The following is a 14,570-nucleotide window of genomic DNA, read 5'->3' as shown; positions in this document are numbered from 1 at the left end:
TCGGGAGGCTGGTGACGTGTGGAGGGCCCGGCTGGAACCTCGACCTCACTAGGCAGCCTGGGACCAGCCCAGTGCCACGACCCCAGGTGCGCTGAGAAAGGCTCCTTCTGTGTAAGGGGCTGCAGCTAAGCCCCCAACAAGGAGTGACCCTGGGAACAACCTGCTGAGACTGGCCCATGGCAGATGATCAACACGGGCTGGCCCTTCCGGCACAGACCAGCATGTACACTGCCACCACAGGGACCAGATGACTAACATGGAGGACAGGGCTTTGTCTGAGAAAAACCAACCGGGGCATGCATGAGGCGGACGTGGAGAAACAGCAGCGACCCCCCTGCAGACATCCCTGATGACCTCGCCAGGGGCAGGGCCTGGGGGTATCGGCAGACCTGGGGGCTGGGGTGTCAGCACTGTGTTCTGGGCATGGCCAGGGCCCCTCTGACCTGCAGCTGCCCAGTGGGTGGTGACCCCAGAAAGCAGCATTGATGGACAGCACCCCAGCCCATGTGTGGAGTGGATGTTCCCAGGGCCAGACTGGCAGTCGTACGCTCTCTGCAGCCTGGAGTGAGCAGACTCCAGCAGCCACTGCACTCAAGACCGGGGCCCTGACACACGGAGCCACAGTTGGGGGTGTGGCATGTCAGGAAGGCAGTGTCCTGGGGCCTAGCTCTCATGCTGTGCTGGCCACGCCACAGAGGGCCTGCCGCCTGTGAAATGTACTCAGTGCCACGAAAAGGGAGGTGGGACTTACTCATGACTGATGGGCACACATGAACTGACGAGATCAGCTTGTTTTTATGGGTCTGAAAGGACCTCAGCCACTTGTTCTCCACTGCGGCCTGAGCTCTTTCCTGAGTCCCTGGGGCAGGCCTTCTGCACAGACCCCAGCCCGGCACCTGGCCCTCATGGGGCCTGCTGCCCACACAGTGTGTACAGAACAGACAGACTCACACACAGACACTCATCACCCCGCGGCCACCCAGGCCAGGGAGGGTCTACCTGCCACCTCCTCGGACGACGGCAGCCCCACGGCGACCTCCAGGTCGGCCAGGGTGGGGTGGCCGCTCTCCAGGGCATGCACGAGCCCGCGCAGCCGCCTGCACTCCTCCTGCAGCTGTGCGCGGTCCTCGCGGAGGCGCTGCCTTGCTGTGCTGGCTGGGTTCATGCTCAGGTGCAGCACCTTGGTTCTGCTCTGGTCGTAGTCACCCTGCAGGAGCACAGCAGGGGGTCAGCATTGCCGCTGGGACCAGGACGGCAGAGGTGCCCTTGGCGCCCAAACAGGGTGAGGCCAGGAGACGCTTGCGGCAGACTGGCCAGGGAGTGCACTGGCCTCCCCTGCTGGCTGAGTGGCTCGCGCCACCTCCCTGGGCCCTGAGGCCTCATCAGTAAGGTGAAGCTGTACCACTTCACTTACCTTGAGAGCTGAAGGAGGAAACAGATACCTGCCAGTGCGCTTCTGGGGCCCTCCAGCTCTCTGCGTGTACAAGTACCCCTCTTGTCTTCTTAGAAGCCCACACACATCTCTCAAAATGCCTCACTTCCTAAACCTCCTACTGGCAAATATTCTAATGATCAGGTGCCAGCCTGAGACACAGCCCTTGCCAGGCCTCCCGCGGACCCTTCTGTCCCAAGGCCTTTCAGGGAAGGACCCTACACTAAACATAAATGAAAAACTTGCAGGAAAAATGTGATGCCTTCAGAGTTCCAGGACACCGTGCAGCCCCCTTCCCCACAGTTAAGGCTCCACACCAGCCACTGGCCACCATCCGGGAACCCACGTGAAACCTTGCTAATCCATCTCATCAGTGTCCCCGCCTGCCTTCTGTTCTGGGTCCCACCAGACCTTGGGCCGCCTCTCTCCTCGAGCCTCATGGGGCCTGCTGCCCACACAGCATGTACAGAACAGACAGACTCACACACAGACACTCATCACCCTGCGGCCACCCAGGCCAGGGAGGCCTCCCGCCCGGCCTCAGGAATCTGTGTGAGGGTGGCCATGAGACCTGAGTGAGGCCAATCGTAGTTTCTCCTGAAATTTTATATTCAGTGGCTGGGAAAGAGCTGCCTCCCCTCTGAAGTTGCTGGCTGGCCCAACAAAGCCCTGAACTGTCTGTGCCGTCTCGTCTCCTCCTGGCCTGCAAGGAGCCCACCTGCCTGGCAGGGAACAAGGCCAACCACTCAGAGATGTGGAAGAGGGCTTGCATCACCGTGGTGTTTCACAGGAGTGTGCTGGACGGCCCAAAGCACACACACAGACCCAGGCTGCAGACCTGCCTTGGCGCATGCAGGAGAGGAACGAGGCTGAGGGCAGCCCCAGTGGACACCCCAGCATGGTACAGATCTTCAGCAATTCAGACAGTGCGCTAATGACTGCCCTGTGGGAAAGCAGCCTCCCTGTTACGGGTGCAGGTGGTCTTGGTTGCACAGCACACATGGTTCCTGAGGGACAGCAGAGCCACATGTAAAAGGTAAACCACAGAGTTTCCCAAGAAAACCTAAGAGAACATCTTCATGCGTAGACGATGACTCCCTACCCAAGTTCAAATGTGAGAAAAAGTATCAAACAGAACTTACAGAAACAAAGGCCTCCTGTCCATCAACAGTGAAAAGGCAGCCAACAGAGTGGGAGGTGTCCAAATACATAAATCCGCCAGAAGACTTACGTCCAGAATACACAGAGAACACAGAAAAATCAGAAAAGGCCAGGCAGCTTTAAAAATGGGCAAAAACTGTGAACAGACGCCACATAAAAGAAGACAGCTGAAGAGGTGGTAACCCACAGAAAGGAGCTCCAGTCAGGCACCAGAGGGTGTAACGCAAACCCCAGTGAGATGCCCTGCGCTCCTCCGAGGCCCAGTCAGCAGTGAGCAGATGGAAAATGCAGGCACGAGGGGCCCCCACACTGGGGAGAACATGAACCCGACGGCCACTGAACTGGAGCGCCAGTGCCATCCCGCGGCCAGCAGCTCAGAGCCACGTGACACGCTCACCAAACACCACGGTCCCAGGCGGCCAACAGGAAGCCGATCCAGAGCCCAATGAGCAGGGTGTGTGGACTCAGGAAGATGGCGCGTGAGGCTGGAGGCCAGGAGCACAAGCAGAAGGGATGAATGTCACAGACACAACACTGACGACAAGGTCAGGCACGGGGCGTGCACGCGGTGAGGATCTAGCGGCAAGTCTCACACAGGCGGGTGGGACCGTGCTGGGGGTCCGGGCAGAGGCACGGCGCTCGTGCTGTTCTGGTGCATGGCCTGTCTGCCGGCACAGGGAACCCACCCCTCATGCCTGCTCTTTCCTGGCCAGTACACTGCTACTCACTAAAAAGTTGTCAGCATGTGCTGAATGAGTCCTTGGGTCCCCTCATGCCAGGGGCTGTTCTGCCTCACCCTCCCCATCACAGAATCGCTGATTGCACTCCTCCTTGTGAAGTTAGTTCAGGCGGGTTTTTCCACCAAGTCAGGCCAGCAGATGGGGGCAGGCGTGCCTCTTGGTCACTGAGAACAGGACAGCCATAGAGGACACACATCCGTCCTCCAGCCTCTCCATGGGGACGCTCCCAAGGCAGGGCCACTCGAGCCCTCAGCGGCTGCTGTGCTGTGTGATCAGCCTCAGCACACCTGGGCCTGCCCCGCCTGCAGCCCTCACACCCTGAGTCATTCCACTGCCCACTGCCACTGGCCGCGTGGCCTGCTCCCATTCCAGGGCTGACTCTCCTCACCTAGGTCTCGAATGCGGCCCCCCGAGACGTAACAGCAGTTCTAAAGCAAATACTCAAAGTCATGCACAGCTTCTGGTCACTCCACAGGGGCTCTAACACGGGGGCTTCCTGGGTTGCTCACTGGGGGTGGTACCCCATGTCTGCCAGCCCCTTCACCCATCAGGGTCCGTGCAGATCACCATGGCAATGTTGGCAGCCTTCCTGTGATGCCCCACTTGTCTGGAGGAGATAATGGGGACCTGCTGTCTAGAGGGGCCCCAAGGCGCACTGGGCCTGTGAGGGAGGGTGCGGTCAGCTCAGGGAGGGCCCTCTGCCACCCCTCACATGGCTTGGGCGCTGGGGGTCACTGTGCCACTGCTGGCCTCCGACCAGGCTGACCATCTCCACTTCCAGAGCCCAGCAAAGGCTTGGCACACAGTAGGTGCTTAAAAAAAAGAGTTGCTGAACTGAGCTGATTTCTTGGACTCACACCACCTGCTAAGAAGGCCATAGGGACTGGGTCCTCAGGGGTCACAGCAGCTTCCTGTGGGCAGCGCCATGCGGCAGAGCCAGCCACTCCTCCAGGCCAACGAGGTGGCTACAGTTGCATGTGCAGCCACTGGCGTGCCAGCCAGGCCCTTCCCCTTGAAAGGGGTTCTACATAGATCTCGCAACTAAAAGTCTAAGTCTGACAAGGCAACATAGACACTCCAACAGAAATTCAAAAAGCAAGCAGCAACTTCTAAGAACGTGCCAACCCTTCACACCACAAAGCACTTCCCAGGCGCTTCCTGCTCTGGTTTCCAGACCCCGGCAGAGAGCAAGTAGCCCTCTTCAGGATGAGGACCCTTACACTCCTGAAGACAGGTGGCTTGTGGCGGCACACGGCTGGGGAGTGGCCAGGCCCAGGTCTCAGCTACAGACCCCAAAGCTGCTCCCTGCCCAGCAGCTGTGATGCAGATGAGCTCGGACTCAAAGGACTATCCACATGAGCGGGAGCAATGCCTGCCTTTACCACTGATGCTCAGCGATGAGGGCAGATACGCAGGTGCACGTGCAGAAATGCACACCCTTGTACACACGCAGACACACGTGTACCAGAGATACACCATGCACACATATGCATGCATGCACACATACATGCACGCACACACACCTATTGGCCCTGGTGCTCCTGGGTGTCCTGCGGCCCCTCGTCCTGACCTGTTTCTACATGTAGCACCTGCCACCTTAGCACACATCAGGCTGTGTTTCTGTTTGTCACCTGCCCCCCTACCTGAAGGTAAGGCAGGACCATATGAAAGTCACACATTTGCCGGCACATGGACAGTAAAGTTTACTGAGCCAGGATTCACTTCCATGGTTTGGAAATCATCGCCCAGCTGGTCATGATGTGAGACATAGGAGCCGCCGCTGTCCCACTCTCCAGGACCGGCCTCCCCAAAGGCAGTGTACCTGGGGCACTCGGTGCCCTGGCCACAGGGAAGGGTGCCTGTGGGGTGCAGGGGGGTTCACGCCACTGCAGAGAAGCGCATCCAGGGTGCTATTGTCATTGAAGGCAAGCAGATGGGAGAGATGGGACTTTGCCGATCTGCTGCTAGATGACAGCTTTGAGGAAGAAAGGGGGAATATGGCTATAATCTTCTGCTAAAAATGTGTTGCCTTGTTTGATTCATAGCTGAGAAAACTGTGAGACACTGACAAGAATCTCAAAAGGAAAAGTTCTGGCCTTCCTCTGATGTGCTGGTGCAGTTATTGACTGAACAGAAATATTTTGCTTGCCTGGGGTGTGGAGGTCATAATCAGGGAGTGGACAGCAGACGGTCACTGAGGGGCTGCCTTCTGTCTGGCTCTCCCTGCACCTGCTCTGAGTGGTGCTGGGGTCCTGCGGGGCAGGCACAGAGTATCAGGGGACCCAGGTGCTCAAGGAGAATTGAACACATGTTTCTGTGGAGGCACAAGAACCTGAAATCCAAAGACAGCAAGTGGCTCATCTGAAACCACTAGCAGACCCAGGGCAGAGCTGGGCCCTGGAGGGCCACGGGCCTGTGTAAATGCTTGCTTGCTGCCTGCCTCCCAGGGCCCTGGGCTCCCCGCCTCCTCCCCATGGTATGGACTTCTGTCTGCTGCCCAATTCTGTGCCAGCTCAGACAAATGGCCATTTCCCTCTGATTGCAGCCTACTGTGCCAGTGCCCTAAGTCCCTTTGAGAAGACAGCGGTGCTACCTGCTTCACCCTGTTGGTGTTTAAGTTTTACCCCTAACTTCTGGTGGCCCTGAATCTCCTGTCCTTGCTGGGCCCATCTGCATAAGAGGGTGAGGATGTGATCTTTAAAGACCTCTGGGCTTAATACTGGTAGACGTGGACAGAGGACAGACCCCCAAGAGCCCCCTGCCTGGCCTGCAGATGGACCTGCTATCCAGAGTGACTGTGCCCACCCCAGGCAATGGAAATGGCTGCCCCGTGGCCAGGGAAGGAGGGCTCCTGCCACGCATACTGAGAGCCCTGCTGTGAAGAGGCAGGGATGTGAGAATTAAAAAGCACAGTTAAATAGCTGCTGAGCCTTATGCATATTTATAACTCACCCGGCCTCAAAACTAAATCAATATCTCCCAGCTGAAGGGAGCACAGCTCAGGAGAAGAATGGGGGAGCTCTGGGGGCCCCTGCTGGGTCTGAGGGACAGGGCAGGAGCCAGACCCACTAGGCATGGGTGCACAGCTCCACGGGCCCTGCCCAGCCCTGTGTCTGCTGCCTGCCACACCCCCAGCCTGTAGGTCTGCCAACGCACAGGCCCAGGACCAGCGCCCCTGCTGTTCAAGGGCTCGTGACCTTGGGCAGGTCCCCAGGGACTGTCCTCACATCCTGCAGCCTCTCAGGCTGGGTGTGCCTGGTTCTTGCTGGGCGCCTAGTGAGCCCACTGGGACACTCACTCCCTGAGCTAAAGCCTCGGGCACGAAGCAGGCCTGGTCTCCAAGGGACAGTGTGCTGGCCACAGGTGCAGAGTGTGGGGGGCAGGAGACACACAAAGCAGCACTGGCCAGATACTCCCCAATCTCTGGCACCATGGGCAGCTGGCCCACCTCATCATTCAGAGACCAAGAACCTGAGGACAGGAGGGCCAGGCAGCAGCCCAGGGCTGGCCACTGAGAGGGCAGATGGGCAGAGAGGCCCAGGGTTGGAGGCAGGGAGGCCAGTGTTCATGGGACCCAGCTGCAGGCCCCTGGGGTCAGTCCTTAAACCACAGGCCTTTGGCTAAGAGGGAACAGGTGCTCTGCAAGCCTCATCTGCCCTTGCGCCATGCGCCTGCAGCACCCCCACCTGTCCATTTCCATTCGTCCCCAAGAGAGATGCCTCATTGGGAAGCTGGGCACTCAGGTGTTCCCTGTGTCCAAGGCACCCTGCAAAACAAACAGGTGTAGGCCAGCTGCCTCTGAGAAAGAGCTTTGGATGGCCACTCTGAGTGCACACTATGGATCAGCGCTGAAGGGCCCAGCCCCCTGCAGCAGTGGGGGGCTGGGCGGAGGGGCTGCTCCTCAAACCAGCAGGTGGGGGGGGGCCCGAGTACCTCCTGTGAGGAATTGGGCCCTTCTGGTCAAAAGACCCTTGCAGCTCCAGGGGTGCTCTGGAGGGAGGACAGAGCCTGAGGGCGGGGTGGGGCCCACTGGGAGCCCCCAGGAGGGCCTGTCTCACATGACCCTGGGTGTGATTGTCTCCACTAGCCTGGACAGGACTCCCAGCGTGTGTTTATTCACAAGCCATGTGAATAAACAGGCACAAAGGTGAGCATGGCAGACGGTCCCATGGCTGGCATCCCCATGCACCATCAGGACATGGGCTCATAGGGCCTCACCCAGCCAGGCCACAGCTGGTCTTCCTGCTGCCGGCAGGCTCCCAGGCTCAATGCCCGGAAGGAGGCCAGCCTGTGCTGAAACTCAGTGCCCATCCCGGATCTTGGGCCATTCTGCGGTCCTGGCCAGAGCTCTGGTGGTGATGTGTACCACTTTCAAAGAAGTGGGAGGCCAAGGGCAGGCTGCCCACATAATACTGGGATGGACGGTGCGGGCCCAGTGGAGCCCAGGGTTTGCTCTGGGCTAAACCTCAGAGCTGGATGCTCCAGAGGGGCAGGTCACAGCCTGGCGGCATCCCTGACACAGCCACCCGTGGCTCGCACCTCCCTGCTGCCTGGCAGTGGAAAGCACTTGAGGAGGTGAGTGACAGTATGAGCCGCAATGGACATCCTCCTCTGCAACCACACAACCTGGGTGGCCTGGGCCCAGCTGCCTCAATTTCTCCTCATGGCCCCAGGAACAGCCCTCCAGCGTGTGGTCCTTGCGGCAGGCATTCTGTTGCCTAAAACACGGACTTCCTGTACTAGTTTTGAGATTTGACCAAGTCACTCAATTTGCTCATCTGCAAAATGGGGCTAGAAAGGTCAAAAGGTCAACGGATATGTTAAGTAGTCACAGGCCATGATAAGCATAGGCAGTATCAGATCCTGAGCAAAGATGCTTATCATGGCCTGTGCCCCTCGCTGGCCTGCACACCCTCATTAAAGCTCCCCATATCTCGGGCTGTCATCAGCAGAGGATGGTCACCGCAGCCAATCACAGGATGCGGTAATCACCCACTGACTTCTATCCGGAGCCCTTCAGAGGGTGACCTGCTGTGTGAGGTTTGTACACAGCCTGCAGGGAAGAGATGAGGGCAATTCTAATTGTTAGTAGGGTGCACGGTGGCCACTAGGCTGAGGGCTGCCCTTGGCCCTGGCGCTGGTTCCTGCCTAAGTCTACCTCAGACCCTGGGCCTATGCAGCCTACCTGACCTATAGGCCCCACGAGGTAGGGCTGCTCCGGTGGCAGCTTCCATAAAACTCTGGTGGCTGGGCAGCAGATACAGGTGAGTGGGGAGTAGCCACGGAGTGGTGGACCCTGGCTCAGCCAGCAAGCCTGGCAGGCTGGGCCTCTCCCTCAGTTTCCACCTCAGGGCATTGCACTCTGAGGGGCCAGGGGACACCAGCCGCATGCTGGCTCCAGGGCCAGGTCTCTTGGGGGTGGGACATGCCTTTGAGTGCTCCTCCTGCACAGCCTGGAGGCCATTTTTTCTGGCATCCTCACTTGCCTTTCCACATCAAGGTCACTGGGCTGGTCCACAAGTGAGCCACATCCCCGCCTGGCTGGGCGGTCAGGCAGCCTCGGCCGGCAGCCACAGCCTGAGCCCACCCCACCAGAGTGGCGAAAGCTGGCAGGGGGCCACCTGCTGCAGGGTCAGAGCCTGGCCAGCAGGCAGGGTCCTGAGCGGGACAGCAGGGTAGGTGCTCTGTGCTCACCACGGACACCGGGTGCCTTGCTTCTCCCACCTGAGGCCGGAGTCCTGCTGCTGCTCAACAAAGCTGCTAAAAACTCATTTTGAATCATGGTGAGTACAGATAAAATACAATTTTTTGTATTTTTAATTATCCATTTTTAAGTGTATTGTTCAGTATTTAGGCACATCACACTGCCATGCAGCATTCCCATCTTCTCCAGAACCTTCCATCTTCCCAAACTGAAGTTCTGACCCCGTTAACCATGCCCATGAGCTCCCTTCCATCCCCCACGCTCTGCGCCCACCACTCTGCCCTCTATGAACTGAGGACTCCAGGGGCCTCAGGAAGTGGGATCATAGTGTTTGTCCTTGTGTCTGGCCTCAAGGTTCATCTATGTTGGGGCGCGTGCCTCCTTTTTAAGGCTGAGCAGTACTCGCTCACATGGACGGGGCCCACGCACAGATGTGCGAGCATCTGTTGGAGACCCTGCTTCGGGTCCTTTTGGGTACAGACCCAGAAGGGGAACTGGGAGGCCACGTGGTTAACACACATCTTTGTAAAGCAGCCATGGCATGCGCGGGGGGCATCACGACGTCCCTGAGTGAGACGTTCTTTCAGAATTTGATGTTTTGTCTGAAAACCCCCTCCACAAAGTCCCCTGCCTTCCTGGGCTGGCAGGAAGCTCACCCTCACTCAGCATTGGTCCCGACAGGCATAGCACCAGCCTTCTGTTTCCTGTGGGTGTCACGGTATCAGTTGCAGGGGGTCCTTTGTGAAACAGGGGATCTTATCTAAAGGGAATGGACGTGGTCACAGTACGGAACGCTGACACTGACAGCACCAGCTTCCTGGTCCCGGGCTGCTGCTCCCCGAATCTGTCCGACGGTCTGCTACTGCAATCTGCTGCCTGTAGAATCTCAGTCCATTGTCGTCTCTACCCATGGGCGTGGTTCATGGATGGACTGGTGGCCTTACCCTCCGTGCACCCCAGGTTAGAGCAGCGCCTGCACAGCTGTGCCCTGGGACTACTCCCAGGAGGGCCTTGGCCCATCAGATCGGCCTCCCCTCTGCCCAGGTGGTTGGTACACTAAGGGCGCAGCGACTTGTTCAGCATGGATCCCGGGACTTGAGCCCCGCATGCCAGACCCCAGAGGCTCTTCCTAATGTGGGAGTGAGCATGAGTGGAACCATGGGGCTCAGTGAGACCGACTTGGATGCCGAGGTGGAAAGCAAGGCAGAGGTGGGCGGGAAACAGCCCCCAGCCTGGGGCAAACTGGTGGGAGGCTTGTGCCCTGAGCTGCTCTGGGCATTCTAGTAACTGCAGCCAAGAGCAGTTCCCTCATAAGCAGGGTCCTTTCTGACTCACGGGGGCTACTGCCCTCTCCCCAAGCAGCCAGTCCTCTGTGGCCACAAACACTCCACGGAAAGCCGTGGCTGCGCATGCGTCAGGATGTCTCACTGCCCTCGGGCCCACTTTCCCTCTTAAACACCAGTGCAAGATGCCCGTTGAGCCGGAAGCCACCACGTGGCCCCCACAGTGTGACACCCAAGCTCCTGGCTCACCCCCAGAGGCCTTTCCCCGCATGGACCTGGTGTGGGGAGACGTAAAGTCCCTCTGCCACCCCCTCATTCTGTCCCTGTAACGTGATTTCTGCCATGGAAGGCAGGGCAGCCAGGTCCCAACCCTCACTTCCTCCTAGCGGCATGTCCCAGGCTCGACGGCCAGCCTGCACCCCAAGGAGCTGTGAGGCAGCTTCCCGGAGGAGCAGGCCCAGGTCCGGGGGCCGAGGAGCAAGACCGGCCTCAGTGAAGGTGCCGCAGGAAAGGGGGGCAGGGGCTGGCCACGACAGGGCTGTCAGGACGAGACCTGGACTCCACAGCAGGGCTGGGCTGCGAGGTCCGGTCGGACCCCCAGGGGGAGCTGCGCACATGGAGGGGCAGAGGCAACCCCAGAAGCAGGGACCAGGGACACCACCCTCTGAGGTGCTGGGACACAGCCAGCAGGAGTGGGAGTGTGGGCTCCCCGATGGCAGCAGGGCGTGGGCTGGGGGACCCATGTGGCCTTGTGTGCCCGTGCAGGGGCTGGGCCAGCAGTCTGGGGCTCTGGGCACCAGGGCCCCTGGGATGAGAAGGGGCTTGATATTCAGAACACATCATTCTCATAGAAAAACCAAAAGAAACCCGGCCTGTGGAAATTCTCTGAACAAGTGCACATCAGTGAGCTGGCTTTTTTTAGCTCCTGGCGTTAATAAACATGAGCGGCCTGGTACCACCCTGGCGGGGCTTTGAGCTCCTTCCTTCCTAGGTGTCTTATGTTTTACATGTAAAACTCAAGAAGACAGCCTGGGGCAGCAAAGCCCTGGGCCTGTCGAGCCCCCACCAGGCCCCGGGCCCCTGCATCCACCCTTTGCAGCAGGGGGGCGAGGCCATCCAAGGCCAATGGGTGCAGCCCCGGCCTGCGAGCCACACAAGGTGGGCCCAGAGCCCACGCATGAGCGTAAGGCAGTGGCTGCGGGGCAGACTCACCAAGACGTACGTCCAACAAGAGGCATGTGCGGTGAAACATGCATCTACACAATGTTCCAGTGGGGCATGACATGTTGATTCCAATCTTCCTATAAAAACTAGCCAGAACTGCCAGGAGGCTTCTGATGGAGTCCTGGGGGTGGAGAGGGCAGGGGTGCCAGATCCTGAATTACTGAGGATCAAAGCCCCAGGCAGTCCACAGCTGGTTTCTGCCTGACATGTGACACGTGAATGCGACGGAACGAAAGCAGAAGGAGACATGGGGTCTGGTACACTCGGGAGGGAGGCGGCATCGTGAACCAGTGAGGAGGACAGGCTCTTTGACGACTAGTTTTGAGGCCTCTTTTAAAAAACAGGTTGATAACATACTTCACACCTTATCAAAACCAAACCAAAGTCAAACTCCAGATCAATCATAGATTTAATGGTAAAATCTGAAACCACCGGAAAACCACAAGAAACCATGAGAGAATTATCTTGTAAATCAAATACTTCTGTGCCTGATAAAAAATACCTAAAAAACAAAGCCGAAAGACAAATGATAAATTGGAAAACTATATTCACATCTTAAAACCAAAAGAGCTCAGCTTCTCAATATACAAAAAGCTCTGGGAAATGAACAAGGACAGACAATCTATTTGAAAAGGAGACCAAGGATATCAACACATAAAGCACATAGTTATAATCCTCTCCTGTATAATGACGGGACTGAAGGTTGGACTATGCCAAGCACCTGGGGGTCAGAAACCCCACCCCCAAGTCTGCGGGCACTCCCTGTTGTCACTGGTGGGATACTGTCCCACCCTGTCGGCGCTCAGGAACCATCTGGCAGGATCTGTCCAATGAAGGCGGGGACCCTCAATCCCATTATGTCTTCTGGAAATTCATCCCACACAGACTCACACACACGGAAATGCCAGGACGCTCTCCACAGCCTTGCTGATGGTCACAGAAAAGGGAGAAGGCCTCCCTACTTCCATCAACAGGCAGCAGGTTAGTGACTCATGGTACATCTGCGCCGGGAAGCACTGCGCAGCCAGGTAAAAATAAACAAGCTCCTGGACCAACAGCAAAGGTCTCTCAGATACATTGTGTGAGAGCAACAGGTGCAGAAATGGTTTGAAAACAGGCTATCTTTTGAGTTAAAAGGGGAGCGGGTAGTAAGACCACATACTAGGAAAGGAAATCCTCACCACTCCAAAGCAGTTCAAGCACGAGGGAGCTGTGCAAAGCCTTCCTGGCATGACTGGTTGAGTCCTCACAGCCTCCCAGAAAGCGTCATTCATCCTCATTTGCAAACGAAGGAGCCGTGACTCAGGAGGCCAGGTGGCTGGCCCAGGGCCAAGCATCTGTGAAGCCACTGCAGAAATTCACACCCAGATGTGCTTCCTCCAGGGCCCAGGCCCTGGGCCCTCTGCCCTGTCGCCTGCAGCCACCCACGTGTGCGTGCTCCCTTTATGCCCCAAGAATGGGGATGGGGAGCCAGGCCTAAGGCTGGTGCTGTCCAGGTGACCTACACAAGGCCACTGCCTGCAGGGCTCATAGTCTGAGGGGCCAGGCTGACTCTCACAGGTCCTAGGACATGGGGTGAAGGCTCGGAGGCAGGGCAGCAACTGAGCTGGGCCCCAAGGAGGAAGGTTGTGTAGCCTGGGGATGCTGGCCTCAGCCGGGGCTGGGTGGGAAGCGGGGCCCCAAGGGGAGGCCGGCAGGATGGCCAGCTGGAGGTCTATGGCCAGCGGCGCCTGGTCTCAGTCCCCTATAGTTCTGGCTCCAGAATGACAATGGCTGTGGGGTGAAGGCAGCTGGCTGTGTGGCTGTCACCCAGACTTTCAGGGTCTTCAGGGCAGAAACAGGAGCTGGTGGGCAGGGAGGGCCTGGACTTCTCCTTGGGGAGATGAAGGTACAGCTTGGGGCAACGAGCCAGGCTCTGGAGCTGGGGAACGTGACTGTGTCCCCACCCTGCCGTGTGACCCCAGGCTTCTCCGTCTGCATGGTAGCAAGTGACCCCCCCTCAGTGCCCAGCAGAGTCAGGCCTGTACAGTGGTCAGCGCAGGCAGCAGAGGAGCCCAGGCTGTTGCAAGGGGGCACTCTACAGCAGAAGCCAGTGCCTGCACGCTACAGCCCAGCTGTGGCCATCACTGCCGTGAGGCCGGCCAACCCTCAGCACGACTTCGGTCCTGGGCACAGGCCTTCCTACCGGGTGGCCACAACCTCCCCAAACCAGGAACAGCCTTGGAACTCACCCCACACCCAGGCTGCCCGAGCACTATGGCCTGCACAGTTCTACCTCCTCCAGGCAGCAATGCCCAGAGAACATTCCAGAAGCATGGGTAGCAGGCCATCAAGAAACTGGTCTGGCTGGGGGGCAGGATGCGCCTAACAAAGGCCTGGTCATTAGCTGGAGGATCCACAGGGTAAGTCAGAGGCAAGAGGGGCTCTGAGAGGCAGAAGCCAGACCAGCTTTGGGCTTAGGGCTCCCTGGAAGGTGAGAACAGGTGGGGGGAGAGGGAATGCACCCCAGGACTGACAAGCTGGCCCTTGGGGATGGGCTGGGCAGAAGGAGCCACAGGTGAGAGGGAACCAGTGAGGGCCAAGGGGGTCTGCTGTGTGGAAGGTGGATGGGGTCACCTCCTCCACACCCCCAGATTTGGGAAAAGGGAAGAAAGTGGAGGCTAGGAGAATCTGTGCTTAGAGCGCTGCCTGCCTACCTGGTGCCGCAGCGATGGAAGCCCGGGCAGTCTCCACGGGAAGTGAGCCTTCCACTCACAGGGAACCCAGTAATTTTCTACCCACTCCATTTCCAAAAAAGATCACTGATTTTAAGTGTCACTGGGTTGCGGTCTGGTCCCTTTCCTGAGCAGCCCTGCAGGCTGGCTGTGGGCCCCAGGTGTGGAGGGGAGCAGGCCGGTGAGTGGGACCTCCTCCAGGCTGGCCCCCACCTGCCTGGCCGCCTTGCTGCCTGGGAGCAGGAAGGGAGCAGGAAGGGAGGCACGAGGGGAGTGGGCTCCAGCCCCAGACGGATTCTGACAGATGCTCGT

General features: G+C 58.4%; 1 protein-coding gene across 7 annotated transcripts in view; it reads right to left on the bottom strand.

The window, feature by feature from the left end:
- Window positions 1–14,570, bottom strand: part of MAD1L1 (mitotic arrest deficient 1 like 1) — a 415,678-nt gene that overhangs the window by 123,660 nt on the left and 277,448 nt on the right. For all 7 annotated transcript variants that reach the window (XM_057487452.1, XM_057487450.1, XM_057487451.1 and 4 more), the window contains one exon: window positions 1,000–1,207. In XM_057487452.1, coding sequence (XP_057343435.1) covers window positions 1,000–1,207 — 208 coding nt within the window. The remainder of the gene's footprint in view (window positions 1–999; window positions 1,208–14,570) is intronic.

Source organism: Manis pentadactyla, chromosome 10 (genome assembly GCF_030020395.1).
Source record: "Manis pentadactyla isolate mManPen7 chromosome 10, mManPen7.hap1, whole genome shotgun sequence".
Classification (NCBI taxonomy): domain Eukaryota; kingdom Metazoa; phylum Chordata; class Mammalia; order Pholidota; family Manidae; genus Manis; species Manis pentadactyla.
The sequence above is the reverse complement of the archived record's forward strand: the minus strand, read 5'-3'. Positions and strand labels throughout refer to the sequence as shown.